We start from the raw sequence: 16,936 nt of genomic DNA, 5'->3' as shown, positions 1-16,936 counted from the left end.
TTTTAATTTTTCTTTCTCTTTATCATCCAGCATGTACTCTGATATGGCAAACAATCAGTCACCTTCATTTATAAATTTGAGTGCGTGAGTGCATGTTCATACATCCACACATGCGAGCGCTTGTGTGTACCTCCATATCTGCATTCATATATATTTAAATAAATTATTCATCTCAAAAACTACTCACGTAAAAATTTTGCAATTCAATAGGCACTGTCCCATGACTAAGATGGGCAGATTGCAAAAACCCTGGGTAAACTGAACAATTTCTACAGCAATTGACATAAATCAAAACGTGTTTGAAGGATGTGTAAATAAGTACTTGACCAAACTATACCAACAACAATAGGAATGGACCAAGTAATAAGGCAAACATGATGCAACTTATTTCAAAAAGTTGAGTCAATTTTTTCAGAAATTATCACAGACACACACACATACTGACACCATGCTAAAATCAACTTTTCTCAATGGTTTGAACAACCCAGAATCAGAATCTTAATTCGATAGTGAATTTTTGACCCCTCCACCTAAACATAAAAAATAAAATTTAGAAATAAAGTAAGAACCGGCAATTAAGAGCATCACAAAGAGCAAATTACCACTACTACCTTTTTTTATTTTTCATCAGAACATTAAACAGGGTGTCCTGACAGAGCTCCAAATGTTTTTCATTGTAGTTTTACAACTCGTACATTAAAAACTGGCAGTATGAGTAACTCAGCAGAAGCAAGTGTATTCTTGAAGAAAATTTTTAGATATTTTTGTTTTTAAAAATGTGAATTTTGGACAGGACAGATATTTGGGTTATTACATAGCCTAATTCTTAAAACCTGAATTTTTCAGCTCATGCAGCTAATTTAGAATTTGCCACTGAGCTCTACTAGTATTCCGCTCTGAGGTACAGTACTCTTTTGCATATAACAGATCATAATAAATCAAATGTAGTGCTTGTTTACGATAAACAAGAAAGAATAATTGCATTTCTGTTTACACACACAATTATTGACCAGTTATACTGATCTTCTTGTAATGAAGTGAAGATAAAAGCAATTCCTATTTTATAAAAAATATGGTCACATCCGTAGAGAATTATTATCCTTGACAGAAGAATTTTTATTCCACTACTGCAAAGGACAATGCTTCTAGAAAACGCACACAAACAATTTTTTTTTTCTTGAGCTAAATGTAAACACTCAGGTCACATTTTATTAAGGAAAGTGATTTGTTACTGACCTCTGCACCTTGACTGACTTCTGAATAATTCTGACATTGCTCACAGTGGTGAAAACTACTGTAAGCAGCATATTTTGTCAACATTATGGATACAGTTTCCCTCTTCACAGGAGCATCTTGTTTTTTTTTCTCCTTGTTAACTGTAGAATAATAAGAAATACAGTACACCACATACATTGTATACGGTACATAGAAAACAATTTTTCCATTTACTCTTATATTTTTCAGATGAAGATCATGTCATGCAGATAGTTATGAAGCCAGTGTTTTAAAAGTGCATACCAATTTAAATTTCCAAAACTAAGCAGGGATATGATAAGCTATCTGAAATCAGTTCAGAGGTGTGTACAGTGTGCATGTGAATGTAGAATAGCCACAGAGTGCTGATAAACACTGGTGTAACTTTGCTAGGGCCTATGTCTTTGAATGATCTTGTAAACTGTTTTGTCAGGACTTCATGAGACTCATATTTGGGATATTTGGAATCTAAAAATAAAATTGTACATGGTCAATACTACAGACTCAGCCAAAGTCTTTACTTTAATTTACACGCTTTTATGTATTACAGTATAATACAGTACAGAAAGTAAGTACTTTCATCAAACAGTCATTTCAGCTGGCACCTACTGTAGTAGTACAAAACAAATTCTACATGCTGTGACTGTCTTTTAAATATATTCATGCAAAATGTACATATTCCCCCAAAAATGGCATGGACTACTTTCCTCACAATACTTGTCACAAAATGTTTGTGGTAAAGAATATAAAATGATTATTTAAACATAAATTATTAAAACCTGTATAAATGAATGTTATTTAATGGCACAGCTTTTTTTGTACTACGATTAAATATTTCTTAGTCCTGGCTTCAAATTTCCACTGTCATTACTAATATTCAATGTTACAAAGCTGCTTATTACTGACTTAAAATACATTTAAAATAATTAATTATGAGTGTAAAAAAGGTATGCAACACGTAAGGAAGGTCATTATATGTGCAAAGAAGAGGTCTGCACAAGTTTTCACTTAAAGATAGCTCAATACATATTTAAACAACAGAGTTCACCCTCTAATTTTAAGTTGACTCTGCCATATGAAAAACACATTAGTCCTAGGCAAGAAATAGATTAACTTTAGGAAAATGGTTATGCACTGTCATAAGGATAACTGATGCCTTATTTTTGGTACACTGGTATAAAGTCACACATTTTAATGCCTAGTATTACGTTAGAAACCGTGTTGGGAGCGGCAGTATATACAACGATCTAATGAGATAAAAATACCAATAGTAAAACAGAATTGGCTATAAAATGGATGCACTGACCTTCAGAAGTATTGGACAGCTTTTCTGTGTATATAGGACTGGTATCACGAAACTGAGCATCGTGAGGGTGCATGTCAAAGGGCATCTTCGTGATTATTTCAATATCTGGCCATTGATTGTCTGATGGATGAATCACCTCAGGGTCATCACTAAATTCTGCAAACATTTTAAATTAATACATTTTTGTTTAATACAGTGAGTTTTCAACTTTTTAAAGTAACTTATATTACAATTGAAAAAAACAATGCCCAGATATAAGCACAAGTAAGTACAGAATAAAATGGAAATGTTATATAGCCAGTATAAGAACCTAAATTAATAACAATGGACAACAAACATTTGCTTCCAATACACTTTTGGGTGTATCTTATGGATTCTGATCTGCTGATAACAAAAATCACCTTCAAATTTTTCTATAATGTACCTTTTTATTTCAATTACCTATTTCTGTGATTTCTTCTCATATTATAAATATACATATACAGCAGTACAACTGGACCACAACTACAACTGGATCTACAACTGTGGTGATCTAAAAGTAGTGGCACTTCTACTAGGAATGCAGCTCAGATATACAAAGTTCTGTTATTTCATTTGCAAATTGGACAGCCACGCTAAACTGCTCCATAAGCATTTGTTTTCAGTTGGTATGTAAACCAATTGTTGATTCAACATGATATTTTCACCTCTTGTGTATATATAACTTAGCCAGATGAAAAATTTCATGAAAACAATGAATGAGGAAGGTGAAGGACAGATGTCTCTATCAATAACTGATATCAAGAAGGAAGCCATTTTTGTTGGTCCACAATTCAAAAACATCATAAATGACAAGTGGTTTGATGGTCTGCCAGTGGGGATGGAGGAAATTACATGGATGGTATTCAAGGATTTTGTTGACAATTTTCTTGGCAACTATAGAGCAGCAAACTACATCCAGCTGATTGGTAACATGTTTCAAGCATACAAAACTATGAAGTGGAACACGTCGTCTAAGATTTTCTGCATTCACACTTGGGACTTTTTCCCCATTAATCTTGGTGTATTTAGTGACGAACATGGTGAAAGGTTTCAATAGGACATTACAATGATGGTAAAGCGGTATCGAGGCAAGTGGAATCCATCAATGCTGGACGGCTATTGTTGGATACTCAGATGTGAAGCATCAAATGCCAAGTTCAGACGAAAATCAGCAGCAAATCATTTCTATTTCAGTTGAACTAATGTCACTAACAATGTGTCAGCATCATTATGCGATTAAGCATGCTGAATTCAATAAACGCTGATTTAATGTTTCTCCAAATTCTAGTGCTATAGTCAATTTGAAATTCTATTCATGTTCAGCTTGAAAATGTCTATCACCAGAACATTTTCAGAAATCAAAACGTGTAAGAAAAATTGTTGTCCAGTGTAATACATCACATACATGTCTTATACTTGACAATACTAATATTATTGCTTATACTACTACTACTACTACTAGTGTTACTACTACTACTGAAACTTTTGCAGGTAAACAACTGATTTTGGTCAGAAGCACTCTTTTTGAAGACTCTATTGTAGCTTTAATGAAAAGCTGTCACTTTAGGATTTCCAGAACAAAGTCAATTAACTGAGTAAAGTCAATAACTGAGTGTGGTTGATTTGTGTTTCATATAGAATACACTACAATATGTTTTTATTTCCCACTTCATCCTCCTTCAAAATATAGTGAGTCTCAAGCATACCTCACTTAACAATAGGTATACATTCTAAACAGAGATTCCAGTACATTGTTAATTGTTTCTCAAACACTCTAGTTGTGGAATATGCAGCTTGGCTTTCATTCAAAATTCCTTAATTATATCTTTCAATAAAATGGTAATAATTGAAAATTGCTTCTCAAATTTAGAGCCATTGCTTCTTGCAGGATAAGAAGTACAAATTGATGTGGTCTGGGCATCTGGTGAATATTGCCCCAGGCTCCCACACAAAGTAACAATACTATTACTACTGCCACTACTGTGTATAACCAACTAGGACTGGAAACTGACAGCACCTTCATGATACAACACTCATTGTGATAAAATATGATACAATTTATTATCTCAAGACACTGTATAGCATGTCTGATTTAACACATGAATGATAAATTTTTACTGCATTTTAAATGCAAGTTCTTCTATCTAGGATTATAGATTTGTTTTGAGTTTTTTTTTGGAAGGAAGAACTTCTGACCTGCTTCTTCTGGTGTCATAGAAACTCTATTGTGCAGAGATAATGTCACCAGCTGTGGAAAGCACCCATTCTGTCACCACACTTATCCCTGGGATACATAGGACTTGTTGCTCTGCACCTAATAATCAAATTCATTAAGTATTCAGGAAGTTAGTGGCTCTTTACCATCAAGAGGCAAACTGTACTCATTAAGTATTATGTTACAACAGCATTAGACATATGGCAGTCAATGCCGTTGTTTTTAAAAGTTTTTAAATCATTAAAAATTGCTTTGCAATCGAAAAAATGACACTACGCACTAAGTACAAAGGACTTTTTTTCATTACACTACTGGTTCTGCCTATAGCTTATTGTGAAATTGTCTGTTGCCTGAGATAAATAAAATTAATTCTGTATCAATGACACTGAACATGCTATTAAAATGCCAAATTTAAATTAATTTAAACAAACAAATGGATCCCTTACATTTAATAAATATTTTTCATTTTGAACAATGCAGCATTGTTACAGAACAAACTAACTTCACATTTACAAACACACAAAAAAATTTGTAGGTAATATATTATTGGCACTAGTGGGCACAGGACACAGCAACCAATGTTTTTCATTGGCAGTGTTGTAAAGGACACTATAAATTATTCAGTGGTTTAAAAGTCTTTAAAATGATAGTGTTTAAAACAGCACGATGAGGGAATATTGAGTTATCCCATTCAATAAATAAGTGTTAACAGCAGAAACCGAGGATAATATGACAAATACACATGTTAATCTGTAAAAGGAGTTTTTTCTTCCATCAAACCCTCAGCCTGCTGGTCTAAAGGGTATCTCAGATTTTGTTTAATTTTACATTTTTGTTATATTTTACTTATTTGTTTTATTTACAAGTACTATGATTTTTCCATACTTTACAAAAATTATTCCATTAATTTTCATTTGTATGATTTTTTAGCTGTTCTTATTTTCTGATAGCTGCCAACACTAGCAGACAATATATACAGTGCATCCAGAAAGTATTCACAGCGCATCACTTTTTCCACCTTTTGTTATGTTACAGCCTTATTCCAAAATGGATTAAATTCATTTTTTTTCTCAGAATTCTGCACACAACACCCCATAATGACAACGTAAAAAAAGTTTACTTGAGATTTTTGCAAATTTATTAAAAATAAAAAAACTGAGAAATCACATGTACATAAGTATTCACATCCTTTGCTCAATACTTTGTTGATGCACCTTTGGCAGCAATTACAGCCTCAAGTCTTTTTGAATATGATGCCACAAGCTTGGCACACCTATCCTTGGCCAGTTTCGCCCATTCCTCATTACAGCACCTCTCAAGCTCCATCAGGTTGGATGGGAAGCGTCGGTGCACAGCCATTTAAGATCTCTCCAGAGATGTTCAATCGGATTCAAGTCTGGGCTCTGGCTGGGCCACTCAAGGACATTCACAGAGTTGTCCTGAAGCCACTCCTTTGATATCTTGGCTGTGTGCTTAGGGTTGTTGTCCTGCTGAAAGATGAACCGTCGCCCCAGTCTGAGGTCAAGAGCACTCTGGAGCAGGTTTTCATCCAGGATGTCTCTATACATTGCTGCAGTCATCTTTCCCTTTATACTGACTAGTCTCCCAGTTCCTGCCGCTGAAAAACATCCCCACAGCATGATGCTGCCACCACCATGCTTCACTGTAGGGATGGTGCCAGGTTTCCTCCAAACGTGACGCCTGGCATTCACACCAAAGAGTTCAATCTTTGTCTTATCAGACCAGAGAATTTTCTTTCTCATGGTCTGAGAGTCCTTCAGGTGCCTTTTGGCAAACTCTAGGCGGGCTGCCATGTGCCTTTTACTAAGGAGTGGCTTCCATCTGGCCACTCTACCATACAGGCCTGATTGGTGGATTGCTGCAGAGATGGTTGTCCTTCTGGAAGGTTTTCCTCTCGCCACAGAGGACTTCTGGAGCTCTGACAAAGTGACCATCGGGTTCTTGCTCACCTCCCTGACTAAGGCCCTTCTCCCCCGATCGCTCAGTTTAGATGGCCGGCCAGCTCTAGGAAGAGTCCTGGTGGTTTCGAACTTCTTCCACTTACAGATGATGGGGGCCACTGTGCTCATTGGGACCTTCAAAGCAGCAGAAACTTTTCTGTAACCTTCCCCAGATACGTGCCTCAAGACAATCCTGTCTTGGAGGTCTACAGACAATTCCTTTAACTTCATGCTTGGTTTGTGCTCTGACATGAACTGTCAACTGTGGGACCTTATATAGACAAGTGTGTGCCTTTCCAAATCATGTCCAGTCAACTGAATTTACCACAGGTGGACTCCAATTAAGCTGCAGAAACATCTCAAGGATGATCAGGGGAAACAGGATGTACCTGAGCTCAATTTCGAGCTTCACGGCAAAGGCTGTGAATACTTATGTACATGTGCTTTCTCAATTTTTTTATTTTTAATAAATCTGCAAAAACCTCAAGTAAACTTTTTTCACATTGTCATTATGGGGTTGTGTGTAGGATTCTGAGGAAAAAAATGAATTTAATCCATTTTGGAGTAAGGCTGTAACATAACAAAATGTGGAAAAAGTGATGCGCTGTGAATACTTTCCGGATGCACTGTACAGTACTTGTATAAGGCAAACTGCATGTTTGTTTTTGTAGATGGCTCATTAAACATCAACAGTCTAAGTGGTATTAGTGAAAAAAGTACAGTCTTACAGAAAAGTAGATGAGAATGAGAAAACATATTGCCTTTCTCTCACTGTCAAGGTGAACATAGTATCTTGCACCTTGTTTACATTGCATGGGCCTATAATTTTTTTAAGATGGATGGATTTTTTATAAATGCACATACCTTGTGTGTGCACTACAGTATTTGCTTCATAATTAAAGCAGTCAACACTGAATATATTACTGCAAAACATGTTCATGTTCAGGGTTTCATCTGCATATTAGTTTGCTAGAAAATTATTTTTATTCATTTGTTTCTCATGGTCTTGAATTTGGCAAATGAACAGCGGAATCAGTTCTCTTCTGGTTGTGCTGTGACCAGAAATGAGCAGAATTGAAATTCAACCCATGTAAGAGCAGAATAAGACCCTTTAAAAAACAGCCAAGAGCAGGTTAAAAATATGACTTAAAATGTGGGCCAAATGCCAAGGCAATAGAAAGCAACTTTTTACCATCCACATATCTATTTTTCAAATCCTCACAAGAAGTAACTTGGTTTCCCTGATGGTTTAATCACTTCAGTTAACTTGAATACTCTGAATAAGCTGAGAAAATAAAGGTGCTACAAATGACAAGGTACAAGTGTTTTCCGAAAATTACATCTCTCATACTCCTTAGTAGTTTAATTTCTTTAAAAATGTCTTTGACATTGTTATTTTCAAAGTACTCCTCATTCATGTCAAAAGAGTTATTCCATCTTGTCCGAACATTGGTCATTAGCTTGTGTCTGGATTATTGTTAGTTTTTCATTTAGAGTGCTGGTAAGTATGAAGTACAGGGCTATTCAAAATGAAAGAGCAGATTTCAAAAATTGATTTTAAACAAACTGTATTAGCTGTATAGACACATTCCGCACATAACAGTTTGTTTGAAATACATTTTTCAAATCTGCTCTTTCATTTTGAATAGCCCTGTATTTATTCTGAAAAATGTGAAAGACGGCTAACACTTTTGAAGTAAACCAAGGTGCTACATAGGTTTGCCACCTGCTGGAAATTGTGAATATCACACTCATATTTGAACATAGTATTGTTTTCTCATATGTGCATGCTCTAAGTAAAAAGTAATTTCATAAATAGCAATATAGCAATGACTGCATCAATTCACATATTGCCATGGGTTTATTCACAATACATTGCCGTATCAATATTTTCAACATAATCCTCCAACCCACTGGATAAAGGCAAAGGGGAATAGCACAAGACTCATTAGGATGACTCATTGTGAAGATTGTCGGAAGACCATGGGATACGAACAACAGAGGCTCTTGAGGCACTGCTTGCTCATGTGCCCGGACGCAACAACTCACCAAACACCGCCTCAGTCACTTTCATCTCTGCTACCTCTCGGGCCCGCTTCCCTGCCCTCTCTCCGGAGAGGCGGGGGGCCAGGGAGGAGTGGGAGTCCTCCCTGGGCGTCCTTCCCTTCTCCCCCCGTTCCGCCCTCCGCGCCCGAGCGCCGTCCAGCCCCGTCCATCGCTCTGGGAGGTGGGGCCACGGCGGCAGTCCTCCAGTTTTCAGTCACGGACATTTGTATGTTGCTCTCTCCAGAGTTCCATCTTTTCATTCACTTACAGTCGTATCCTCAAACCCACCCCATTTGGAAAACTGTGTCTTTCACGAAGTGTTCACCCATCAATACATAATTATGCGGTGTATGCCATGCCGCGGGTTGGCTAGTGCACTTATATGTTGAAAGCAGATTGTGGCAAAAGGTAACAGAACAGGAATGAGATGCCTCTGTCAACTAACTTTCACAGAAAATCCCAGGTAATTTTTACTTTATGTATTGTTGCTAACTGCTGACTATGAAAAAAAAAATTTGAAAAATGGGATGCAGAATTATTATTACATGATGCACACATTCAGAAACTGGGAATATTAGGAATGTCTTGGAGAGCTCATTTAACAGGAAACCACAACATTGTAAAAATAATGAAAAGGTTATGGACAAGATGTCAATCCCATAAAAGAGGTACTTCTAGCACAGCAAAAAAACATGTTACAGCCAACAGCATTATTTAATACTCAGCAGTTTTTAGTGTCTTCATCTACGTGATTTGGATGTGTCATACTTGGGAATAAACAGTTCTGTTAAGTTTTGTTAAGCAGTTTCTTTGTTTTGCTTTGTTTAAAGATTAGTGGCAGAAATCACAAAGTTGTAGATCGTAGCCCCACTTCTGTCTCACTGGCTAGCTAGTGTTATAAACATAATAATATGCATTAAATTAGTGTTATATGCAAATATATTAGGTTTGGAGGTCAACCTAGAGCATATCAGTTAAAGCAAAAAATAATTGATGTAGATCAGGTCTAAAATTGCTTGTTCTGGACGAAGCACTGGGAAGGTGTTTGACACCTTTTTGGTGGCTGATGCAGTACGAAATCAATTTGATATCCATAATTGCAGTTATTTCATGAATTGCATGGATTAGTTAACTTACCCATATTGATTTCCACCTCATCGTATATGTCCACCTCCAATAGTCGAATCAACATACGAAAAAGAATCCGTAAAAACTGCAGATAGGCCCCTGTCTTTCCCACCTGAAAGACAAGACAGCCACAGTGACTCTTTAAGAAAGATCTCTTCTCCATTCTTTTTTAAAACATACAAATCTTTTCTCTTTGGCCAGTAGACAGTGTGTAAACTCACCTGTGGAGGTCCTGTTAATAGCAGTCGACGTGGATGGAAGACTGCTGACTCATTCACATCTTGATTGCTGAAATCAGCATGATGCTGCCGAGCTGCAGTCCATTGGCGGTAATAGACTGATTGCTGTTCAGTGCTTTGGTCTTTGTAGAGGAGTGATCTCAGAGAGCTGATCCAACAGACATCTGCATGTGGTAGCAGGGCGGTTGAGTGAAGTTGACCATTCTTCTTGCTGCTTAACAAGTTGTATGCAGACCGAGAAAGAATAACAATACGAGGATGAATAGTAGGACATTTCCGCTTTTCTTTCGAGGACTGACTAGGCTGCCAAGAGCTGTGTGAGGCAGAAGATGAGGTGGATGCAGCAGAGGAGGAAAGTTGTGGGACTGCATTAATACTGCTGTTGGCCGGATTCCTCTGGGAGTCACACTCCTGTTTCACGCTCTCTGGGGAGTGGCTTTCCTCAGTCAGATTGCTGGCTGGGTTTTGGAAACTCTGAGAAGAGGAGGGTTTCTGGGATGTATCTGCCGAAGAACTAACCCCATTCTCTGCTACAGAACCTAGCATGAAAAAAGTGGACAAGTTTATTTTTGTACAGTAATCAAAATGTAATTTAGGTGGGCATTTATACATGATTTCAGATGTTTGACACTGTAGAAGAAAAAACATATATTTGTGACAGAAGAAGGACAGTTATATAAATCGAAGACAGAGCAGATCTTAAGGTGGTGACACAACAAAAGATTAGAATAAGAAGAACTGAATAATCAGGTAAAAGAACACAGAAGCAGATACATGCAAAACTAGAACAAAGTGTCAGTTTCATATTCAGCCTCATACAAGTGACACCCCAAATGGACTTTTCAGAAGCAAGAGGAGTATAAACTATGATAAGTTACAAAATTTTGATGACAATTTAAGGTGTGCTATGTCAGTGGTGGAGGTTTTGTATGACATAGAGTAGCAACATTCCTACAGTAGGAAGCAAAATTATATGAGTTAAAAGCATAGAAACATAAGAACTTCATTGCTCCCAAAACAATTACTTTATAGATACAAGCAGAAAGGGAACAACATGTAAGTTTGACCTGTCTTTCAAAAACAACAATTTGTAATATTTGTAGTTGTCCTGTAACTAAAATGTACAGGATAGGGATCAGAGGGCATCTGGAAAGGTGGGAGGTAAAAGGGTGCTATCAAAGTGGCAGGTCCTGCTCATCTTGAAAGGTGTCAAGACAGCAGCACAAATGTAGCTCTGCCAGGCTGTTCATTCTATGCGTACACATAAAGCAGTACTTACAACACAATTGGAAACCTTCTTCACAGGAGATTAAGTTCCTATTTGACATAACTGTGCTGTTTTCTTTTATTCATTTTCTTTAACTGAAGTCCAAAATAAATAAAAGGAGAGTACACAACCACTTCCTGAGTTCTAAATAATTATTTTCAAAAAGCAGACAGATATGTAAAGTATTCATTGAAGATAGCTGTAAAATAAACTGAAAAAAATCTGTTTATGTAGCTTTATAAATGAACCAAGAAAAGCTAATACTGAGCCTTGCATTTCAGTCACGACCGCCTGAAGGTCAGGGATCAGCTAGCATACATCCAGGTTCTCCATCTTCCTGGTTGCCTAGATACAAGATAATTCACAGCTGATGAGATGCTTAAATGCTTCTACTGTTGTGAATTGTCCCTTGTGTGCAAAATGATATTTTAAAAAGATCAGATTGGTCTGTTTATGTTTGCATGAAAATAATGTCCAGTCCATGGTAGACAAAAAATTTGTCTTTGCACCCAATGGAGGTGAGATGGTGACACTGTCTAATATATGTGGATTTATTTGGCTTTAGGAAGCAACCAGCTATTAGCAAGGACTAGACAATTTCCTGTTGTTTACAGATTGAAATGCTGACTTAAAAAATGTGAGAAATGATTCACACTATAATATATAAACTTATAATATTATGTCACTTTTCTTTTATAAAGTAAAGGAAGAGAAATTAACTCCAGCATTACCTCTACCAAAGTTCCTTTATATTGCATCTTTTGAAAAACAAAAAAGTACATAGGGTACTATGTATATATCAAATAATTATCACTGCCAGTTAACTTCATTTGTATTATTTTAGATTACCTGAAATTTCAGAAATTGAATCGGCATAATATTTTGCTTTTTTTGCAGGGCTAGGTTGCCAAATTGACTTTAGTTTAGCAAGCCTTCAGCTTTATGCTCTGCAGTCTCAACCATTGTGACAAATTATTGGAATTGTAAAAAAAAAGCAGAAAGACCTTGGACTTAGATATTTTAGTTACATTAATGTTTGCATATGCCCAACCATATAAATAAAGGAATTTTGAGTACTAATTCTCTTTAATTAAATTCAATAGTAACATACCAAAGTAAGAATGAAGAGATAGTGATAAGATGTATCTTTTGCTTTGGGTCTGCCTTGTGGACCTTTTAACTTGCTATTTTTAACTTGTGCTGTGTTTGGAAATATTATGTTTGTGATTAAATCAGGACCTGCATTTAAAAACCTACAGATTTAGGGAGTACAAACGTTTCATATGGTGGCTGTGCTGGGAAGGACTGGAACCAGTGCTGAAGAACTATGAGTTGATTGTACTAGATATTACTCTACTATACCCTGTATTGAGCATACTGTGTATGTAATTCAGAGTAGCAGCAAAGTGACACACATATTAGAATATTGCTGAAGAATACTGTTCATAACATGGCCTTGACACTGTCAGAGGTTTGCAGATTTTCTTTATGTATACTAAACGTTTACTTTGAGTACTTCAGTTTCCTCCCAAATCCCTAAAACATGCAGAATTATACTAGGCTGATGATTGAATGTAGTTTCAAAGGACAAATACCTTATGTAACAGTAGTATCTGGATTGAGCAAGGTGTGTTGTTTCAACCTCCTGCTGCTCCGCAATTAAATAATCATATTCGAAAAAAATGATGCTAATTTTTTTTTACTGATAACTTATTCATTTTTCCAATACTTTTAATGGTGCAAAATGACCCGTTGTATCTGTTTCAGTTTAAGTTGACAATAAATATCATTAAGTTCTGTCTTAATTGTCAAAAATCAGACTTTAAATGTTCTCCTTTTAAAGTACAGTATACTACCAGAAGAAAGGTATAATTGACATTTCATAATATTGCTATTTAATGACAGCTGTGCAGGCAGTAAGGGTCACTGACTACTGTATTTCTGTCTGGTGATTATGAATAAAGGACAGAACTAACCTGAAGTGCCAGTCACAGCACTTCCATTGCTTTGTGGTCTCTCAAGGTCAATATTAAGGTCATCACAATCATGGTCCCTTTCATCTCGCTGCTTCTCTGGCAGGTTTACAGCTCCTAAAGGATCCTGGATTGCCACCTGTGAAACATATGTACATGCTAGGCCAATTTCCTGCTCCAGAGCTGTACGTGTTACGTAGCTTGAGTCAATCAGCCTAAGATCACAGTACTTCAGGGACCTGTGCAAAAACAATGGCATCAACATTAAACCACACAAACATAGTTTAAAAAATAAAAAAGAATGAAGCCATCATTCATTTAAATAACTATATATGATCAAAATGCAAAGTATTCCAAATTGATGCGTGCATATTATGAAATGAAAAGCTGTGGCAGAAAGTGTCTCTCTCTGGCAGACTTCTGATCAAACTGCTGCTCAACATCAAAGATAGCACAGCTGTTCAGAAAGAAAAGTGTTTGGCTATATCAGTTTTATTCCATATTGCTCAAGCCTACTATATATAAATCTTTTATCTTTCATCCAATTTCTGAACAGGTTCTTTCCATTACACCACCACAGGAAGTCTCAGCATATCTTGGCATCATTAGGCACAACTCAGGAAACATCTCCTGAATTTACCAACTCTTTGTCAGTCAAGCCAGTTTATAGTTAATGACCACCATTAGGGCAAGACAAACTGAAGATGGACACATGGACAGCTATTCACTATAATTGTTTTTTTAAAAATATAGATAAAATGTCAATTGCAAATATAGGGACACTGCTTTTGCTCAGAAAAAGGGGCTTACAAAAGTGAACACTTTACCAAAACCACATTGCATATTGAGTGTTGTGAGAGATGGCCGGCCAAATATTCCGGTCCACACCCCCAGGCCGCAAGATGGAGCCCTCCCAGCAGCATGGAAGGTCCCCAAATTCCAGCAGGGCATTATGGACATTGTAGTTTTTATAAACAACCCTGCTGGCTACCATGGGAACCACCAGGAGCCGCTGTAGGGAGGCTTCTATCTATCTATCTATCTATCTATCTATCTATCTATCTATCTATCTATCTATCTATCTATCTATCTATCTATCTATCTATCTATCTACAGAGTGCTATGTGCCCTATAACCCGGAAGTGCGTCATGATCACATGACCAGAAGGAACGACGTGCTTCCGGGTTGAAGAAAAGGGCTTTTAATCTGACCCGGAAGTAATGAGAACTTGGGCTGGAACCACTTCCGGGTCAGGGGATATAAAAGGACTGTGGGAAAGCCCAGACACTGAGCTGAAATGGGTGGAAGGGTGGCAACACGTCTGGGAGTGGAGGATTGATTAGTGATTGATTATTGTTTATTTATATGAGTATTGTGGAGTGTAGGGTGCTTTGTGCACTGTTTATTGATAAAATAAAGTCATATTGGACTTTTATCTGGTGTCTGGCGTCTCGAACAAGGGTTCAAGGGAGCGATAGCACCCTCTATCTGTTACAGTGTATATTTCTAACACTCACTGGGAAGACAGACATTCATGAAAAAGGGGAACATAACCAAATAAGGGATGACACCAGCAGTAAAACAAAAATAAAGGCAGGAGTAGACAGGTAAAAATACAAAAGGCAACACCACAAACCAGATAATTATTTGCATCAAGGATATGGTAAAGGTATGATTAGTAGGTCTGCTTAAATAACAAAGCTAATAATTGCAAAAGGACTCAGATAGTAACCAGGTAACTTTTGTAATAATATGTGGGTGTGGCCAAGTATAACAGTATTAAGCAGAGAAAAATTAATTGAACTGTTAAAAATGCCAAGAAAATAAAGAGCTAAGAGCTAATACTTTATTTAGAACTAATACTGTATCTGTAAAGGTACCCACCCCATTGGAAATGTTCATATTTTATTGTTACATAATACTGAATCACAGTGGGTTTAATTTGGCTTTTTTGACACTGATCAAGGTAAAAAGATTCTTTAAAAGATAAGTTTGGTATCCATCCATCCATCCATTATCCAACCCGCTGAATCCGAACACAGGGTCACGGGGGTCTACTGGAGCCAATCCCAGCCAACACAGGGCACAAGGCAAGAACCAATCCTGGGCAGGGTGCCAACCCACCGCAGAGTTTGGTATCTTTAAAGTCAAAGTTATCTCTTCACAATCATGGCAAATATTAGTTTGCCACACGAAATTTCTTTTTGAAGTGAAGCATATTCTAAAAAAAAATATCTATTCCACTCTTATGTTTTATAGTGGAACTTATAGATACCAGGGTTCCGTTGTGGAAAAATGACTTAAACCTTAGCGAATATATCCACTTTGAATCAGCAATGATTTCAATTTAAGAAAACATTGCTTAAGCATTTCTGAGGCTTGTGACAACAAAAGTAAAGTGGCAAAAATACATTTTATCACAGATTTCACACAGATACTTTTTTTCTCAAGGTAAGCATTCACTTCTTGCTCAGAAATACCAAACATATCCTTTAATGTTCAGGTAAAAGCAGATCTCTGCAAAGTCTAAATTAACTACAAACGCAAAACATAAAATAACTGTGCACAAGTATTCAAGTTAGTATTTAGTAGAGGCACCTTTGGCAGCCGTTGCAGCCTCGAATCAGTGTGCACAGGTCTCTATCAGCTTTGCATATCTAGACACTGTAATTTTTTCCTATTCTTCTTTGCAAAACTGCTGAAGCTCAGTTAGGATGCACTGGGGATTGTGAGTTACCAACCTTTTCTATTCCAGCCACAAATCTCAGTTGGATTGATATGAACTCTGAATCAGCCACTCCAGGTCGCACCTGGAGCGCAGTTGTCTGCTCAGTCTCTCAAATCTCAGCCAATGAAGCTTGGTGACCTCCCTCAGTAATCTTGTTGCATGGTCACTCTGTGGCCAGCTCTAGGCCGACTTACAGCTTTGTGATACTCATTCCACTTCTTAATGATGGATTGGACTACAAGGGATATTAAGTTAATTGCATATGTTCTTGTCTCCATTTCCTGACTCAGGCTTTTCAAAAAACTTTTTCTGGGAGTTGTTTGGAGTGTATTAACACTATAATCAATTGAAACCACTATACTACAGACAGGTAATCTCCATTAACTATTTATTTGACTATATCAGTGATGATTTTGGTGTGTCATATTACAATACTAGTGCAATCAATTACTTTCTCTTTTATATTTTCAATTCACTTCTATACTTTGCACAGATCTGTTTTCATTTTGACATTAATGAGTCTGTTTCTGTTGATCAGTGTGATTCAAAGTTGTATAACAACTAAATGTGAAAATTTCCAACAAGGTGAATACTTTTTAAAGGTACTGTATGTTAGAAAAAGTGTGCTGCATTTTTCAGATTAAACCAAAGTAGGTTAATCATCATAATCAAAAGTAAAAGCAAATGAAATTACCATTTCCACCTCCTCAGAAAACAAGGAATATTGGAAAAATAAAGGATAGTATAATAAAGACGGTGGTATTGATAGACTATAACAACTTCTGTCACAAAATATT

At 36.7% G+C, this 16,936-nt stretch overlaps 1 protein-coding gene across 1 annotated transcript in view; it reads right to left on the bottom strand.

Moving 5' to 3' along the window:
* greb1l (GREB1 like retinoic acid receptor coactivator) overlaps positions 1–16,936 on the bottom strand; it is a 240,877-nt gene that overhangs the window by 19,358 nt on the left and 204,583 nt on the right. The window contains 5 exon segments of the mRNA XM_051928928.1: positions 1,237–1,376; positions 2,561–2,716; positions 9,941–10,043; positions 10,153–10,709; positions 13,414–13,649. Of these exon segments, the coding sequence (XP_051784888.1) occupies positions 1,237–1,376; positions 2,561–2,716; positions 9,941–10,043; positions 10,153–10,709; positions 13,414–13,649 (1,192 nt within the window).

This window comes from Erpetoichthys calabaricus, chromosome 6 (assembly GCF_900747795.2).
Source record: "Erpetoichthys calabaricus chromosome 6, fErpCal1.3, whole genome shotgun sequence".
In the NCBI taxonomy this organism is placed as follows: Eukaryota; Metazoa; Chordata; class Cladistia; order Polypteriformes; family Polypteridae; genus Erpetoichthys; species Erpetoichthys calabaricus.
The sequence above is the reverse complement of the archived record's forward strand: the minus strand, read 5'-3'. Positions and strand labels throughout refer to the sequence as shown.